General features: G+C 41.2%; 1 protein-coding gene across 1 annotated transcript; it reads left to right on the top strand.

Annotated features, from left to right (window-relative positions):
* Window positions 1-10,890: 10,890 nt before the first annotated feature.
* On the top strand, window positions 10,891-13,886 carry LOC138889431 (uncharacterized). The gene is made up of 3 exons (XM_070172739.1): window positions 10,891-11,116; window positions 11,339-11,629; window positions 13,831-13,886. The coding sequence occupies exons 1-3, from the start codon at window positions 10,891-10,893 to the stop codon at window positions 13,884-13,886; spliced, it is 573 nt and encodes a 190-aa protein (XP_070028840.1).
* Window positions 13,887-14,218: the final 332 nt, after the last annotated feature.

Below are 14,218 nucleotides of genomic sequence, written 5' to 3'. Positions count from 1 at the left end.
GGTTGACTGAACATCTCCGACATCACCCCAAGTTCATGCAGTATGGTCCGAGCAAGGACAATTTTATTGAGAGTTATGAAGAAAGAATAAAAGATTATAAATCTTCAGAAGGGGTGGAAGCCTGGATATCCCATTTTAGATCTTTAATGGCAAGTCAAATTGAGTGGACTTTGGGATGGCTCCCGGTAAGAGAGGTGATACACGTGTCAACCTTAAAGAGTTATTTGCTGCTGTTGGGTTTAAGAAGTGTCCAGCCGTATGCGCCACAGAGAGTTTTAAGATAGCTAGGGAGATACCAAATGGTGCCTGATGATGAAGATTTGAGTGTGCAAGTGATTGAGCTACACCCCGAAGCCACTCTCCCTGAGGATTTAATCCAGCAGATTTGGAATGGTTGTCGATACTTAAAATATGATACCCAAGTTCCAGATCCTGCGAAAGGTGAGATAAATCCGGGTTATGATAGGTGGTTTGAGAAAAGATCCCATGTGGATGATGCACCAGAATCCGATCCTAGAAGGCCCATAAAAAGACCGCATGTTCAAGCCTTTGATGACAAAATCCAAGAACGGTTGGCTTGGGGTGAAAAGGAAAAGGGGTACAAAGCAACTATTCGTGCCTTAGAAGAAAGCCTGAGGAACCTCAATTTTGAGAGAGACTTACAAGCACAAGAAGCAGAAGGTGAAAAGAAGAGTCTGATTAGCGAGAATAAAACTCTCCGCGCTCAGTTTCAACAGATGAAGAAAGCCTCTGAAGCGCCAGTGAGAAGTTGGAAAGATCAGAAAATCATTGCCAATCTGATGGAAAAAATGCAAGATTATGACTCCATCTTGACAAAAACTGAAAAGGCGTTAGACAAAGCTAAGGAAAAAAATCATACAGTTAAATGAGGAGGCCAAATCTAGTAAGGAACGCCAAGTAATGAGATTCGAAGAAGAAATGGCTCAATTCAAGAGAGAGAAGGACCATTGGATACATTTAGAAGCTCAACTCCATGCACAATTGGAAGAAATGAGAAGGTACAATAGAGAACATCAGCATGCAGATATTGATAGGGAGAGAGCACGAGCAAGACTCGATCAGGCCAGACTTCGGGCTCAATTGGAGTCGGCTTTAGATCGCGAGGACCACATAAGAGATATAGCCACCAATCGCCAACAACAGTTACAAAACCAAGACCAGAATCTCCAGGACTTCAGAGCACAAATCCATGATTTGGCTGTTTACACCTCTCAAAGTTTTGTGAACTGCCAAGTGATGGATTATGAGAGGTTTTTAGAGCATGCACCTACTTTGGCCCATCATCTTGCAATGGAGTTAGAAAGAATGTACCGTACACTAGGAGGTCATCCGGGTCAAGCCCCACTGTGAGCAGATGTTCCAGTTATTAAAAGCAAAAGATTGTGGAGTGAAGCGTGGTCACAGTTGTTGGAACTTTTCATATAATAGTCATGTTTAGTTTAAGTCCATGTTGAGTCTTTTAAACCATTTTTTTAAAAGTATTGTCCAAATGTAATGTCATTTATGTCTTTGTACTGTTTTGTTTGTTAAAACAAATAAAAGTATTAATAATTGTTTCCATCAGAACTACGCTCGGTCTGATTCATGCAGGGTCATGATACGTAGGCAATCTTCATAAGATTCGACCACAACCAAAAGAAAAGAATAAAATGAAAAAAGGGGAGGGAAATAAATATAGGCGTGAGTGACAATAAAAGGGAAAGGTCAGGAAAAGTTAGGATGACACAAGCAACCGAGAAATACATGGTAGAAATGACTAATTGCCTAGGTGCATTGCATCCCTATGTGTGGTTGTTTATTTGTTAAAACTCTGATCACTAACAAGTTTGGTTGTTGTTATCCAGAATTCAAGCAGTTAGTACACCTAAGCATACTGGCAACCCACCCCTACCAAACCAGATCCAAAGGAGAAATAATCATGTCTATCCCAATGTAGACACCAGTGTCATTGAAGGAGAAGAGTTGGACATTAACGCCATAAAAGAAGAGATGTACAAATTAAAACAACAATTGGCCGAAATGTATCAGGCCTGGGCTAAAGGATAACCGCCATCCGCCTACCCGGCTAACCCTACCTTCACTCCACCACCGACTCAAACTCAGGATCATCCTGCCACCGATCTATCCCCGAGCTTTCCCATTTACCAACACTACCGGAGCACCACTTCTCATACACCACAATCTCCACCCCTAAACCGATTCCATACCCCCCTCCACCAGTAACTCTTGTCTTCGTAGCATCTCCACCAGCTACACTCCACAAATCTCCTAGCGAGCCTATGTTCCAGGCCCAGGACAACCAATACTACCCCTCGGAGCCCACTTTCAAAGCTCCAGAAACCCTTTCTTATACTCCTCACTTTGACCTCCCGATAGAAGCTGATAAACCAGTCAAAAATACCGAACATGAGGAGATGTTCAGGAAAGTTAAAAGCTTAGAACAATCATTCAGAGACATGCAGGGGTTGGGAGGGCAAGTCAGCGTGGCCTACAAGGACCTATGTCTGTTCCCGAATGTGCAATTACCGGCAGGTTTCAAGATGCCCAAGTTCGATCTATACAACGGGCACGACGATCCAGTAGCCCACTTGAGGGGTTTTTGCAGCAAAATGAGGGGAGCTGGAGGAAAAGATGAATTGTTAATGGCTTACTTCAGTCAGAGTTTGAATGGATCAACATTGGAATGGTATACCCGCCAAGACCATGGGAGATGGTACACATGGGATGATCTGGCGCAAACATTTGCTTGTCACTTCCAATACAATCTTGAGATAATTCCAGATCGACTGTCCTTGACTAAACTTGAGAAGAAGCACAGTGAAAGCTTCAGAGAATATGGTTTCAGATGGAGGGAGTAAGTAGCAAGAGTAGATCCCCCAATGAAGGAAAGTGAGATGGTAGATTACTTCCTACAGGCTTTGGAACCTACTTACTATGGCCATTTGGTCTCAGCTGTGGGAAAGTCATTCAACGAAGTAGTAAAGATGGGGGGCATGGTAGAAGAAGGCCTCAAGTTGAATAAAATCATGAGCTATTCGGCTATCAAAGCGACTACTCAGGCTATTCAGGGCGGCATAGGAAGGATTGGGAAGAAGAAAAGAGAGGAAACAACAATGGTTGATTCAGGAACTTGGTCCGGATCCAGAGGTTCACCTTACCACTACAATCAACCTCGACCCCACCAACAAACTTATCACCACAATCCACCCCAACACTACTATCCCCCAGCAGAACCTCATTTTTCCGTCCACCATGCACAAGCATACAACCAACCTCCTGCCCACACTCAATGGCGTGCTCCTGTCCTACCAAACCTTATCCACATCCACGAGCCTACCAAAACACTCCTGGACCAAGTTTCAGGCTTAGTCAAGCATTCAAGGGTGAAAGGTTGCAAAAAAAGAAAACCTTTACTCCGTTGGGAGAATCATATACTAGTCTGTTCCACAGGCTAAAACAACAAGATATGCTAAGGTCGATACAGTCCAAACTGCCAAATCCTCCTCCAAAGAATCTTGACTATACTGTCAGCTGTGAGTATTGTTCTAGTACACCTGGACATGATACAGAAAAATGCTGGCATTTGAAAAGTGCGATACAGGAGCTTATTGATACCAATAGAAGTGAAGTTCAAGCTCCCGAAGCACCCAATATCAACAGGAATCCGATGCCAGCCCATCAGGAGGCAAATATGATCGAAATAGTGCATGCGGAGGGAGAATCCAAGAAGCCATCACAGACTGTCATGATGATTCGGTCTAGTGGAGTCAATACAGATGAACAATCAGCAGATGAGAAGTTGGTGCTCAAGTAGAGCAAAAAGAGTGTTGAGCCATCTGTGGCAGTTGAGAAAGGGGTCTTTAAGCAAAGTTGCAACGAAACAGGAAGGGGTAAAGGTGATTGTACCGGGAGCGGCCAGCAAACCCATCATAATCGTGGAAGGAGCCCGCGCAGATCGGGTTATTATCAAGCCAGTAACCCAGTTACCAATAATCAACAGCAAGGCTATTCCATGGAATTACGAACGGGTAACGGTGATGTACAAAGGGAAGGAAGTCAAAGAAGAAATCTGTGAAGTACAGAGTTTGACTCGCTCGGGAAGGTGTTTTACTCCCGAGGAGTTAAGAAGAGCTAAAAATAATCTAGCACTAGTAAAGAAAGCCGTAACTGAAAAAGAAGCACAAGAATTCTTGAGGAAGATAAAGCTACATGACTACTCTATCGTGGAACAATTAAGAAAGACGTCTGCTTAAATTTCCCTATTGTCATTATTGATCCATTCGGATGAGCACCGTCAAGCTTTAATGAAGATCTTGAATGAGGCACATGTTCCCGATAAGATCTCCGTGAATCACTTAGAAAAAATAGCCAACAAAATCTTCGAAGTAAACAGAGTCACATTTTCCGATGATGAATTGCCTATAGAAGGTACTGAGCACAACAAAGCTCTTTACTAAAATGTGAGAACTCTGTGGTGACCCGGGTATTGGTTGACAACGGGTCAAGCGCAAACATCTGTCCTCTCTCCGCTCTAAGCAAGTTGAAAATAGAAGATGAGAGGATCCTAAGAACAGTATTTGCGTGCGGGGATTTGATGGCGGAGGTAAAGATTCAGTTGGGGACATAGTGTTAGAGCTGACGATAGGGCCAGTTGAGTTCACAATGGAGTTTCAGGTGTTGGATATAGCTGTTTCCTATAATTTGCTATTGGGTCGACCATGGATCCACGCCGCTAAAGCATTCCCATCAACACTACACGAGGTAGTCAAATTTGAATGGGATATACAAGAAATAGTTGTGCATGGGGAAGACAGTTTATGTACTCGCAGCAATGCCATTGTACCTGTTACACCCTATGTTTTCGTATGTTAGAGTATCCGTAAATCAATTGATGTAAACTCAGAAATGAGATCAACTTTGAAAGTACGTAAAGTAAGTTAATCATTTTATAATGGAGGTTACAAATCTTTATGATCATGAATAACGAGTACCAAAAGGGTTGGAAAGCTTAGGCGCTAAATGAATTAAAGAAAATAAGTTTCGTCGAATGTCGACAAGTTTGGAATGTTATAACCTATACTTTTGGGGTGAGACAAGGGTGATTAACATGATGATGAGGTTATGTTATGAGTTAGTTTAGTCGTATGATAGTCGTGTGTTATGTTTTTAAGTCAAGCAAGTTGTGGAACAAAAGTTGGAAAAGGTCATCACAAGTTACATTCAAAAATGAGTTGAAACTTAGGTTAAATGTAGCTGAGCTTTTCTCCCAACATACTTTGAATAAAGGGATGATCTACATATTGAATTTAAGATCTATGAGTCTAGTTTTCAAATCATTAAACCGTTTATCAATATGATCTCGGAGTATAGAGAAATTCGCATTTTCGCGAGACCGCGCAGCTAGTAGGTGACAAGTAGGTGCATCACCTACTTGCCAAAAAGAGAGGCCTCAACTAAGTCGGTCAAGAGGGGACTTTTAAGGGATTATAAACTCAATTATTTAACCTATATTTCAAACCAAGAAAACCTAATTGAACCCCTGCAACTCCCCCCCAAAAATCCCACACAAACCCTAGGGTATTCCGGGTGTTACGACGCGATTCTAGTGCTGAAAAGTCCGGACAACTTGCTAGTTTCTCTTTCTCCTTCTTGTATCCGTGTTGAGGAACTTATTTTTGATGAAAAAGGATCAGGTTTAGTGGGTTATACTCAGTAAGGTAAGTTTATGCTTCTCCTTCCATTATCTATGCGTTTGCGAGTTGTAACTCGATCGTAAAGAATAGACCTAGCTAGTTTCGAAAGAATGGTATGTTGTTTGTTCTTGTGTAATGGTTGGCTGGTTGTAAACTTATTTTTAAGTTGAATTCATGGCTGGTTTATTGGATAAGAGGTATAATGATGTACTTTTGGTTGTATTTCCCAATTTGAAAGAAAAGACAAGTCGAAACGTGTTTAAGTAAACTAAAAAATTATTTTTGAGTTGATGAACTTGTGGGAATATTTTTGGGCTGTTTCGTGTTGGTATTGGGTTGTCTCTTTTACTACTATTTTTATGGAGTTGAGAGGAGGAAGGTTGTGGATAAACACCACATAATGGCAAGGTTGTTTGTTGATCGTTCGTCGTAACATTTTCGGGTTGGTTGACACTATTATGGTTGTCGTGTTGTGTATGAAGTGATAGGGGTATGTTGGGATGTTTATGATTGTTTTGACTAGTGTGAAGTCATATATATAGGGGAGGTTCTGTCCGTTTCATTGTAAAATAGGTTGTGGTCGATACATAATAGTTACGACGCTTAAACGATAACGAGAGTGTCATTTCTCTTATTGTAGACTAAGGAGCCGTAAAATTGCATAGCTTGAGGTTGGGAAGAATATACAAGGTATGTTAAGGCACTTACTTCTTTCTTTTGGCATGATCTAAAGTGACATGAACATAAACTGTACGCTAATTCATAACGGATTTACTCCTAGAAACTAAGGTTGTCCATGTTGTTCTTTCCTTATAAAGTTATTCTAAACAAGTGTGTATGATCCATAAATCCCACTAAGGTTCATATTGATGGTAGGGATGTCCATAATGTTAATCGAAGGTACAATGACCTTATATCACTCCTAAAGGGTTAGAACGTGATTCCATGAGTCGAGCATGCATTATATATATGTATCTATTTTACTCTACCGAGCCGCGCTATAGTCGGCCAGGTATGACACCTATTGTGCAACCACTGATCAGTTGGGTTTACCGAGCTCCACGTGGCCGGGTATGATTCTACCAAGCCTTATGATGGCCGGGTATGTTTTTACCGAGTCCTCTTTGAGGCCGGGTACGATATGATGATGATGATGCCCACATAGGCAAATGTTTTTAAAAAAGTTCATGTATATATATGTATTATGCATTTCATGTCAGTAGCCCCCAGAGGCACTCAGATGTTACATGTTGTATCTCCTCTATCTCTCTTTACATTACTGTTCTTGTTTATGCTTTCATACCTTACATACTCGGTACTTTATTCGTACTAACATCCCTTTTGCCTGGGGATGCTGCGTGTTATGCCCGCAGGTCCCGATTGATAGGTTGACAGTCCTCCTAGTAGGCTTTCAGCTCAGCAAAGGTGTTGGTGCACTCCACTTGCTCTGGAGTTGCCTAGTTGGTCAGTATGCTTTGGATATGTATTGATTGGTATGGCGGGGCCCTATCCCAATCTTTATGATTTTATGTACTCTTAGAGGCTTGTAGACAGATGTCAGGTGTAGGGACACTTGTATGGCCTTGTAGGCCTATGTTTTGAGTTTACAAATGGTCATGTCGGCCTTATAGGCCCGTATGTCACATATATAAGTTTGTATATCATTTTGGGTCTTCATATGTTGAGTATTCCCTTATGTTTTATTCTTGTTATCTCATGACCAGTTTTCTGGCTCATTTACTCATGATAGTATGATAAGAAAGATATGTTACGTTGGTACTCGGTTGAGTAAAGCACCGGGTGCCCGTCGCGGCCCTCTGATTCGGGTCGTGACAGTACCAGTCATTGAAGTGGAAGATGACCAAGGACCATGGGTCTACCAGGTTTCTGACACGATGTTGGTAGAGAAAGTTTCGGAGGGGAAATACATTCCAAATCCAAAGATAACCGCCACATCAGTCATGGTGGCCTATGAGATGTTGAAGAATGGTTTTGCACTCGGTAAAGGTTTGGGCTCGTCTTTGCAAGGCATCATACAGCCGGTGTTTCTTCCCGAAAACTAGGGAACATTTGGTTTGGGATTCAAGCCCACTGTCGCAGACATAAGAAAGGCCAGAAAGCTAAAACAGAAGGCATGGGTCCTTCCAAATCCAGTCCCACGTCTTTCCAAATCATTTGTCAAGTCCGGTACCAGAAGTCGCCCAATAACAACAATTCCCAGTTCTATGATTAATCCTGACGAGGAGTTAATTGAAAGATTTGAAAAGTTGTTTGACGGTGTGAACATGGTGGAAAGTGGTGAAGGTCCTAGCAACGCAGAAATTCAATTCGTTGGGCCAGAAACAAAGCTTAATAATTGGAAAGCCACTCCTCTCCCCATTCGAAAGGAGTCTTGGTAGTTTATTTTAATTTTCCTTCAGTTTGTCTGGATCATTCCAGGGTTGTAATCCAGATTTTTACCTTTCAGTCTGTTTGAAGTGTGAAAACCTTGTTATCTTTCATCATTCAATGAAATGCAGTTTCCCTTTCTTTATCATTCCTGATAGTTTTCTTTTGTTTTTCTTTTCTTTTCTGTACAGTTCTTTTTACGCTGGCTCTAATGATATGGCATGCATAAAGAATCCTCAGCCCAGTCTTAAAAATCAATCTGATTTCGAAATAATAGTTCAAGAAGTAGATTGTGATTATGAATCAGAATACGATGAGGATGAGGCATTCGAAGAGATTAGTAATGAGTTAATTCACTTCGAAGAAAAACCCAAACCCAACCTGAATGATACAGAAGCTGTCAATTTAGGAGATACAGATAATATCCGAGAGACTAAAATAAGTGTCCACCTCGAGCCAAAGATCCGGGAAGAGTTAATCAAAGCACTCATTGAATTTAAAGATGTTTTTACATGGTCATATGATGACATGCCAGGTTTGAGCACTGATTTAGTGGTCCACAAATTGCCCACTGATCCAGTGTTTCCTCCCGTCAAGCAAAAGTTGAGGAAATTCAAAACTGATATGAGTGTGAAAATTAAAGAAGAGATCACCAAACAGTTGGATGCAAAGGTCATTCAGGTCACTCGATATCCTGTTTGGTTGGATAATGTCGTGCCTGTGCCAAAGAAAGACGACAAGATCAGAGTATGCGTTGATTACCGCAATCTCAACAAAGCAAGTCCGAAGGATAACTTCCCACTACCCAATATCCATATTTTGATCGATAATTGTGCCAAGCATGAGATAAGTTTTTTTGTGGATTGCTATGCCGGGTATCATCAGATTCTAATGGATGAAGAAGATGCAGAAAAGATGGCATTCATCACGCCGTGGGGAACTTATTGCTACAGGGTAATGCAATTTGGTTTAAAGAACGCCAGGGCAACTTACATGAGAGCAATGACTACTGTGTTTCACGATATGATATATAAGGAGATTGAGGTATACGTGGATGATGTGATCATAAAGTCAAAACGTCAAGCCGACCACATTGGGGATTTGAGGAAATTCTTCCTGAGACTTCGCAGGTACAACCTCAAGCTTAACCTTGCCAAGTGCGCATTTGGTGTTCCATCCGGAAAGCTGTTGGGATTCATAGTCAGCCGGTGAGGCATCGAGTTGGACCCATCAAAGATCAAAGCCATCCAAGAATTGCCACTACCGAGGAACAAGACTGGAGTGATGAGCCTGTTAGGGAGGTTGAACTACATCAGCAGGTTTATTGCTCAACTCACGACAACTTGTGAGCCTATTTTCAAATTGCTGAAGAAGGATGTTGCGGTCAAGTGGACTGATGAGTGTCAAGAAGCATTTAATAAGATAAAAGGATACTTGTCAAACCCACCCGTGCTGGTTCCGCTAGAACCAGGAAGACCTTTGATTCTTTACTTGACAGTCTTGGAAAATTCATTTGGCTGTGTACTGGGGCAACATGACATTACTGGTAGAAAGGAACAAGCCATCTATTATCTTAGCAAGAAGTTCATAGTTTATGAGGTTAAGTACACTCATCTGGAAAGGACATGTTGCGCCCTAACTTGGGTGGCTCAGAAATTGAAACATTATTGGTCATCCTACACTACTTACCTCATTTCGCGCTTGGATCCGTTGAAGTATATCTTTCAAAAGCCTATGCCGACAGGGAGACTTGCGAATTGGCAGATATTGCTCACAGAGTTTGACATCATCTATGTGACTCGGATTGCGATGAAAGCCCAAGCATTGGCCGATCATTTAGCCGAAAATCCGGTCGATGAAGATTACGAGCCATTGAGAACTTATTTTCCCGATGAAGAAGTGATGCATATCGATGAACTGGAGCAAATTGAAAACCAGGCTGGAAACTTTTCTTTGATGGGGATACCAACATGAAAGGAGTCAGAATAGGAGCTGTGCTATTTATGAAACATGGCATCACTATCCTGTTACGGCTCATCTTCGGTTTTATTGCACCAACAATATGGCTGAGTATGAAGCCTGTATTTTGGGTCTAAAACTAGTTGCAGACATGGATATCCAGGAAGTCTTGGTCTTGGGAGACTCGGATCTTCTGGTACATCAAATTCAAGGAGAATGGGAAATGCGAGATTTGAAGCTCATACCGTACCGACAATGTTTGCATGATCTTTGTCAACAGTTTTGATCAGTGGAGTTCAGGCATATTTCAAGGGCCCATAATGAGGTCGCCGATGCTTTGGCTACCCTGACATCAATGTTGCACCATCCGGACAAAGCTTATGTCGATCCTCTGCATATTCAAGTCCGAGATCAGCATGCTTACTGTAACATGATTGAAGAAGAACTTGATGGCGAACCATGGTTCCACGATATCAAGGAGTACATCAGAATGGGGATATATCCAGTGCAATCCACGGGGGATCAAAAGAGAACAATTCGATGGTTGGCAAATGTGTTCTTCTTAAGTGGAGGAGTTTTGTTTAAGAGAACACCAGACCTTGGATTATTAAGATGCATAGATGCTAGACAGGCTACGGTTGTCATGTCCGAAGTACATTCGGGAGTCTGCGGACCACATATGAGCGGATATGTGTTGGCAAAGAAAATTCTCCGAGAAGGCTATTATTGGCTTACCATGGAGTGAGATTGTATCAATTTTGTGCACAAATGTCATCAGTGCCAGATACACGGAGATTTGATTCATTCTCCACCATCGGAATTGCACTCAATGTCGACACCATGGCCCTTCGTTGCTTGGGGCATGGATGTCATTGGACCAATTGAGCCAGCAACATCCAACGGGCACAAGTTCATTCTGGTAGCCATTGATTATTTCACCAAGTGGGTTGAGGCCAAAACTTTTAAATCGGTGATCAAGAAAGCAGCGGTCGATTTTGTTCACTCAAATATCATCTGTCGATTCGGAATCCCAAAGGTGATCATCACAGATAATGGTGCTAATCTTAATAGTAACTTGATGGAAGAGGTATGTCAACAGTTTAAGATTACACATCGCAATTCTACCCCATATCGTCCCAAGGCGAATGGATCAGTTGAGGCAGCCAACAAAAACATAAAGAAGATACTTCAAAAAATGGTAGAAGGTTCGAGGCAATGGCACGAAAAATTACCATTTGCGTTGTTGGGATATCACACTACTATTCGTACTTCTGTAGGTGCAACTCCTTATTTGTTGGTGTATGGCACTGAAGCAGTAATACCTGCAGAAGTTGAAATCTATTCCCTTCAAATTGTCGCTGAGGCTAAGATTAATGATGATAAGTGGGTCAAAACTCGTTTGGAGCAGTTGAACTTGATTGATGAAAAAAGATTGGCAGCAGTATGTCATGGCCAGTTATATCAAAAGAGGATGGAAAGAGCATACAACAAAAGGGTACGTCCTCGAAAGTTCGAAGTGGGTCAGCAAGTGCTAAAACATATCCTTCCACATCAGGTTGAAGCAAAAGGCAAGTTTGCCCCGAATTGGCAAGGGCCATTTATTATAACCAGAGTATTATCCAATGGTGTTTTATGTTTAACAGATATCAAAGGAAAATGCATAGACATGACTATCAATTCTGATACAGTCAAGAGATATTATGTATGATTTCTTTGTTATAATTGTTGATTGTTTGTACCGGGCATTGTTTCGAAGATTGAAATGACGAAGACAATTCGTTCTTCTATCTAAACACTTTACCCTTTGTTCCCCTTTTTTGATCTTTATTTATTTCTTTCATACCCCTCTTTTGGAATCAATAACGAAAAGAGAGAGAATAAAGAAAAAGAGAAAAAAGAAAAGAAGTGAAAAGAGAAAGTATAACAACAAGGAAATTCAAGTGTGAACTACGTTTAACCTGATTCCTGTTAAGGATACGTAGGCAGCCTCATGGCTCGGTCATAGTAAAAGAAAATATCAAAAGATCCCCAAGCAAGAAATTGGGGCAGAAGTTGTACTTGTAATAAGAAATGTAATTCCAAGAATTGTAAACCCATGTCAAATTGTTTTGAGCCTTTAATACCCTTTCTTTCTAACCCCATCCAAAAGCCCACATTACGGTCCAAAGAAAGACCTTCCGATCAGTCTTCGAGAGATGCCAAGTTGAGCAAATAAAGGTGATCCATATCAGGATAACACTCTGGTCCTAGCAGGAAAAGTAAAAATGAGAGAGTCTTATCGGTGAAAACCTTCTCGGGCACCATGAGGCGACGAAAGCTGAGAGAAAGTAAAAATGAGAGAGTCTTATCGATGAAAACCTTCACGGGCACCATGAGGCGACGAAAGCTGAGAGAAAGTAAAAATAAAAGAGTCTTATCGGTGAAAACTTTCGCGGGCACCATAAGGCGACAAGGAATTGAGGAACAAACGAATGAGAGAGGTTTGTCGGTGAAAACCCTTCAAGGCACTGCAAGTCGAACAAGGTCCGTAAGTTGGCGGAAAGTAAAATTGGGTTGTGGAAATCTTGGAGAACAAAGTAAAACAATTGGAAAAGAGATTGGTTAAATAGACTGGGCTGATTAATCCAAAATGCATACCATGATTGGTGCCAGTGACTCCACTTAGATAAGTTCCTTTTTCCTATCTCCAACAGTCATCCAAATTTGGATTTTCTTCTTTATTCTTAATTCTCAAAATCGTCGCATTTCATTGCTGTTAATTTTTACTCCTCTAAAGCTCTTCGAAGGTTAGCCTTGTTCCAACAAATAAGAAGGAATGTCAAAGTGTACTACCGGATTCAAAATTACACAAAGTAAAATACGACTAGGACATGCTGGAGATAGTATGACGAAAAGTGGGACCTAGGGTGTAATCAAAGGTTAAATCAGTGGAACGGTTCAGTAATGTCATGAGAGATGTATGGTTACGAATAAAAGGGGCAGAAGTGAAAAACAACAGTTGGGGATCTTGCAGTTGAGGATCAGTCATGAGGTCAAAACAGTCCTTTCGACCAGTTCAAGGCAGTCTGTTGAAGAAAAGCATGGCAAAGAGAAAACCATCCCCAGCAAGAATGCCACAACTAACCACCACGTTTTAAACTGACAAGATTTTCTTTGATTTGAAAAAGGGGCAAAGATGACATTTATTTCAGGAAGCACCCTGTGAGGAAAGCAAGTACCATGCAGGTTTGATCGTATAAATTCTCAAGACCCTCCTAGAAAATGGGACCTAGTTTAAAATTCAAAACAATCATGAGTAGCAAGATCTGGTATAAATGTACCCCAAAAGAATATAAGTTGGCTTTAAAGCTTTTATTGTTAGGATAGGATTTAATTTGAAGTTTTCAGAACCCTCTTGGAAAATGGGACCTAGGTTAAACCCTAAAACAATCATAAGTAGTAAATATAGGACAAATGTGCACCAAAAGGAATATAAGTTGGCTTCAAAGTTCGCATAAGAGTTGTCAGGACTCTCCTGGATAATGGGGAGTAGTTTAAGACCTTCTTAGATAACAAGATTTAACAGAAGTCATACCTTTAAAAGATATAGCTTAGATTTAAAATTGTCGTTTAGTTAAGAGTTGTCAGGACCCCCCTGGATAATGGGACCTAGCTTTCAAATTCTTAGTAATATTTGGTAATATGCTTCAGTTTAACACTCACAGATGTGCCCAGCTACCAAACCGGGGCAGAAAATTTTCTTTTGTTTTGTCTATTTTTTTGAAGTCAGGTGCCCATCTGAAGAACATGGAGAACAACACAGATAAGAGCATGACCAAGTACTAGCAATCAGGCGTCCACCTGGAGAACAAGGAACAATAGTTGAAGTATCAGCAATCAGGCGTCCACTTGGAGAACAAGGAAAAACAGTTAAAGATTCAGTAATCAGGCACCCACTTGGAGAGCAAGGGAATACAATTCAAGTTTCAGCAATCAGGCACCCACCTGGAGAGCAAGAGAGTACAATTCAAGTTTCAGCTTTCAAGTTCTTTCTGATATTTGGTAACATGATTTAGTTTACACTCATATATATGCCCAGCTACCAAACTGGGGCAGAAATTTTTCTTTGCTTTTGTCTATTTTGTTGGAATCAGGCGCCCACCTGGAGAGCAAAGGAA

The sequence above is a fragment of the Nicotiana sylvestris genome, chromosome 4 (genome assembly GCF_000393655.2).
Source record: "Nicotiana sylvestris chromosome 4, ASM39365v2, whole genome shotgun sequence".
NCBI lineage: Eukaryota > Viridiplantae > Streptophyta > Magnoliopsida > Solanales > Solanaceae > Nicotiana > Nicotiana sylvestris.
Note: the sequence above shows the minus strand (reverse complement) of the source record. Positions and strands in the feature narration are given on the sequence as shown.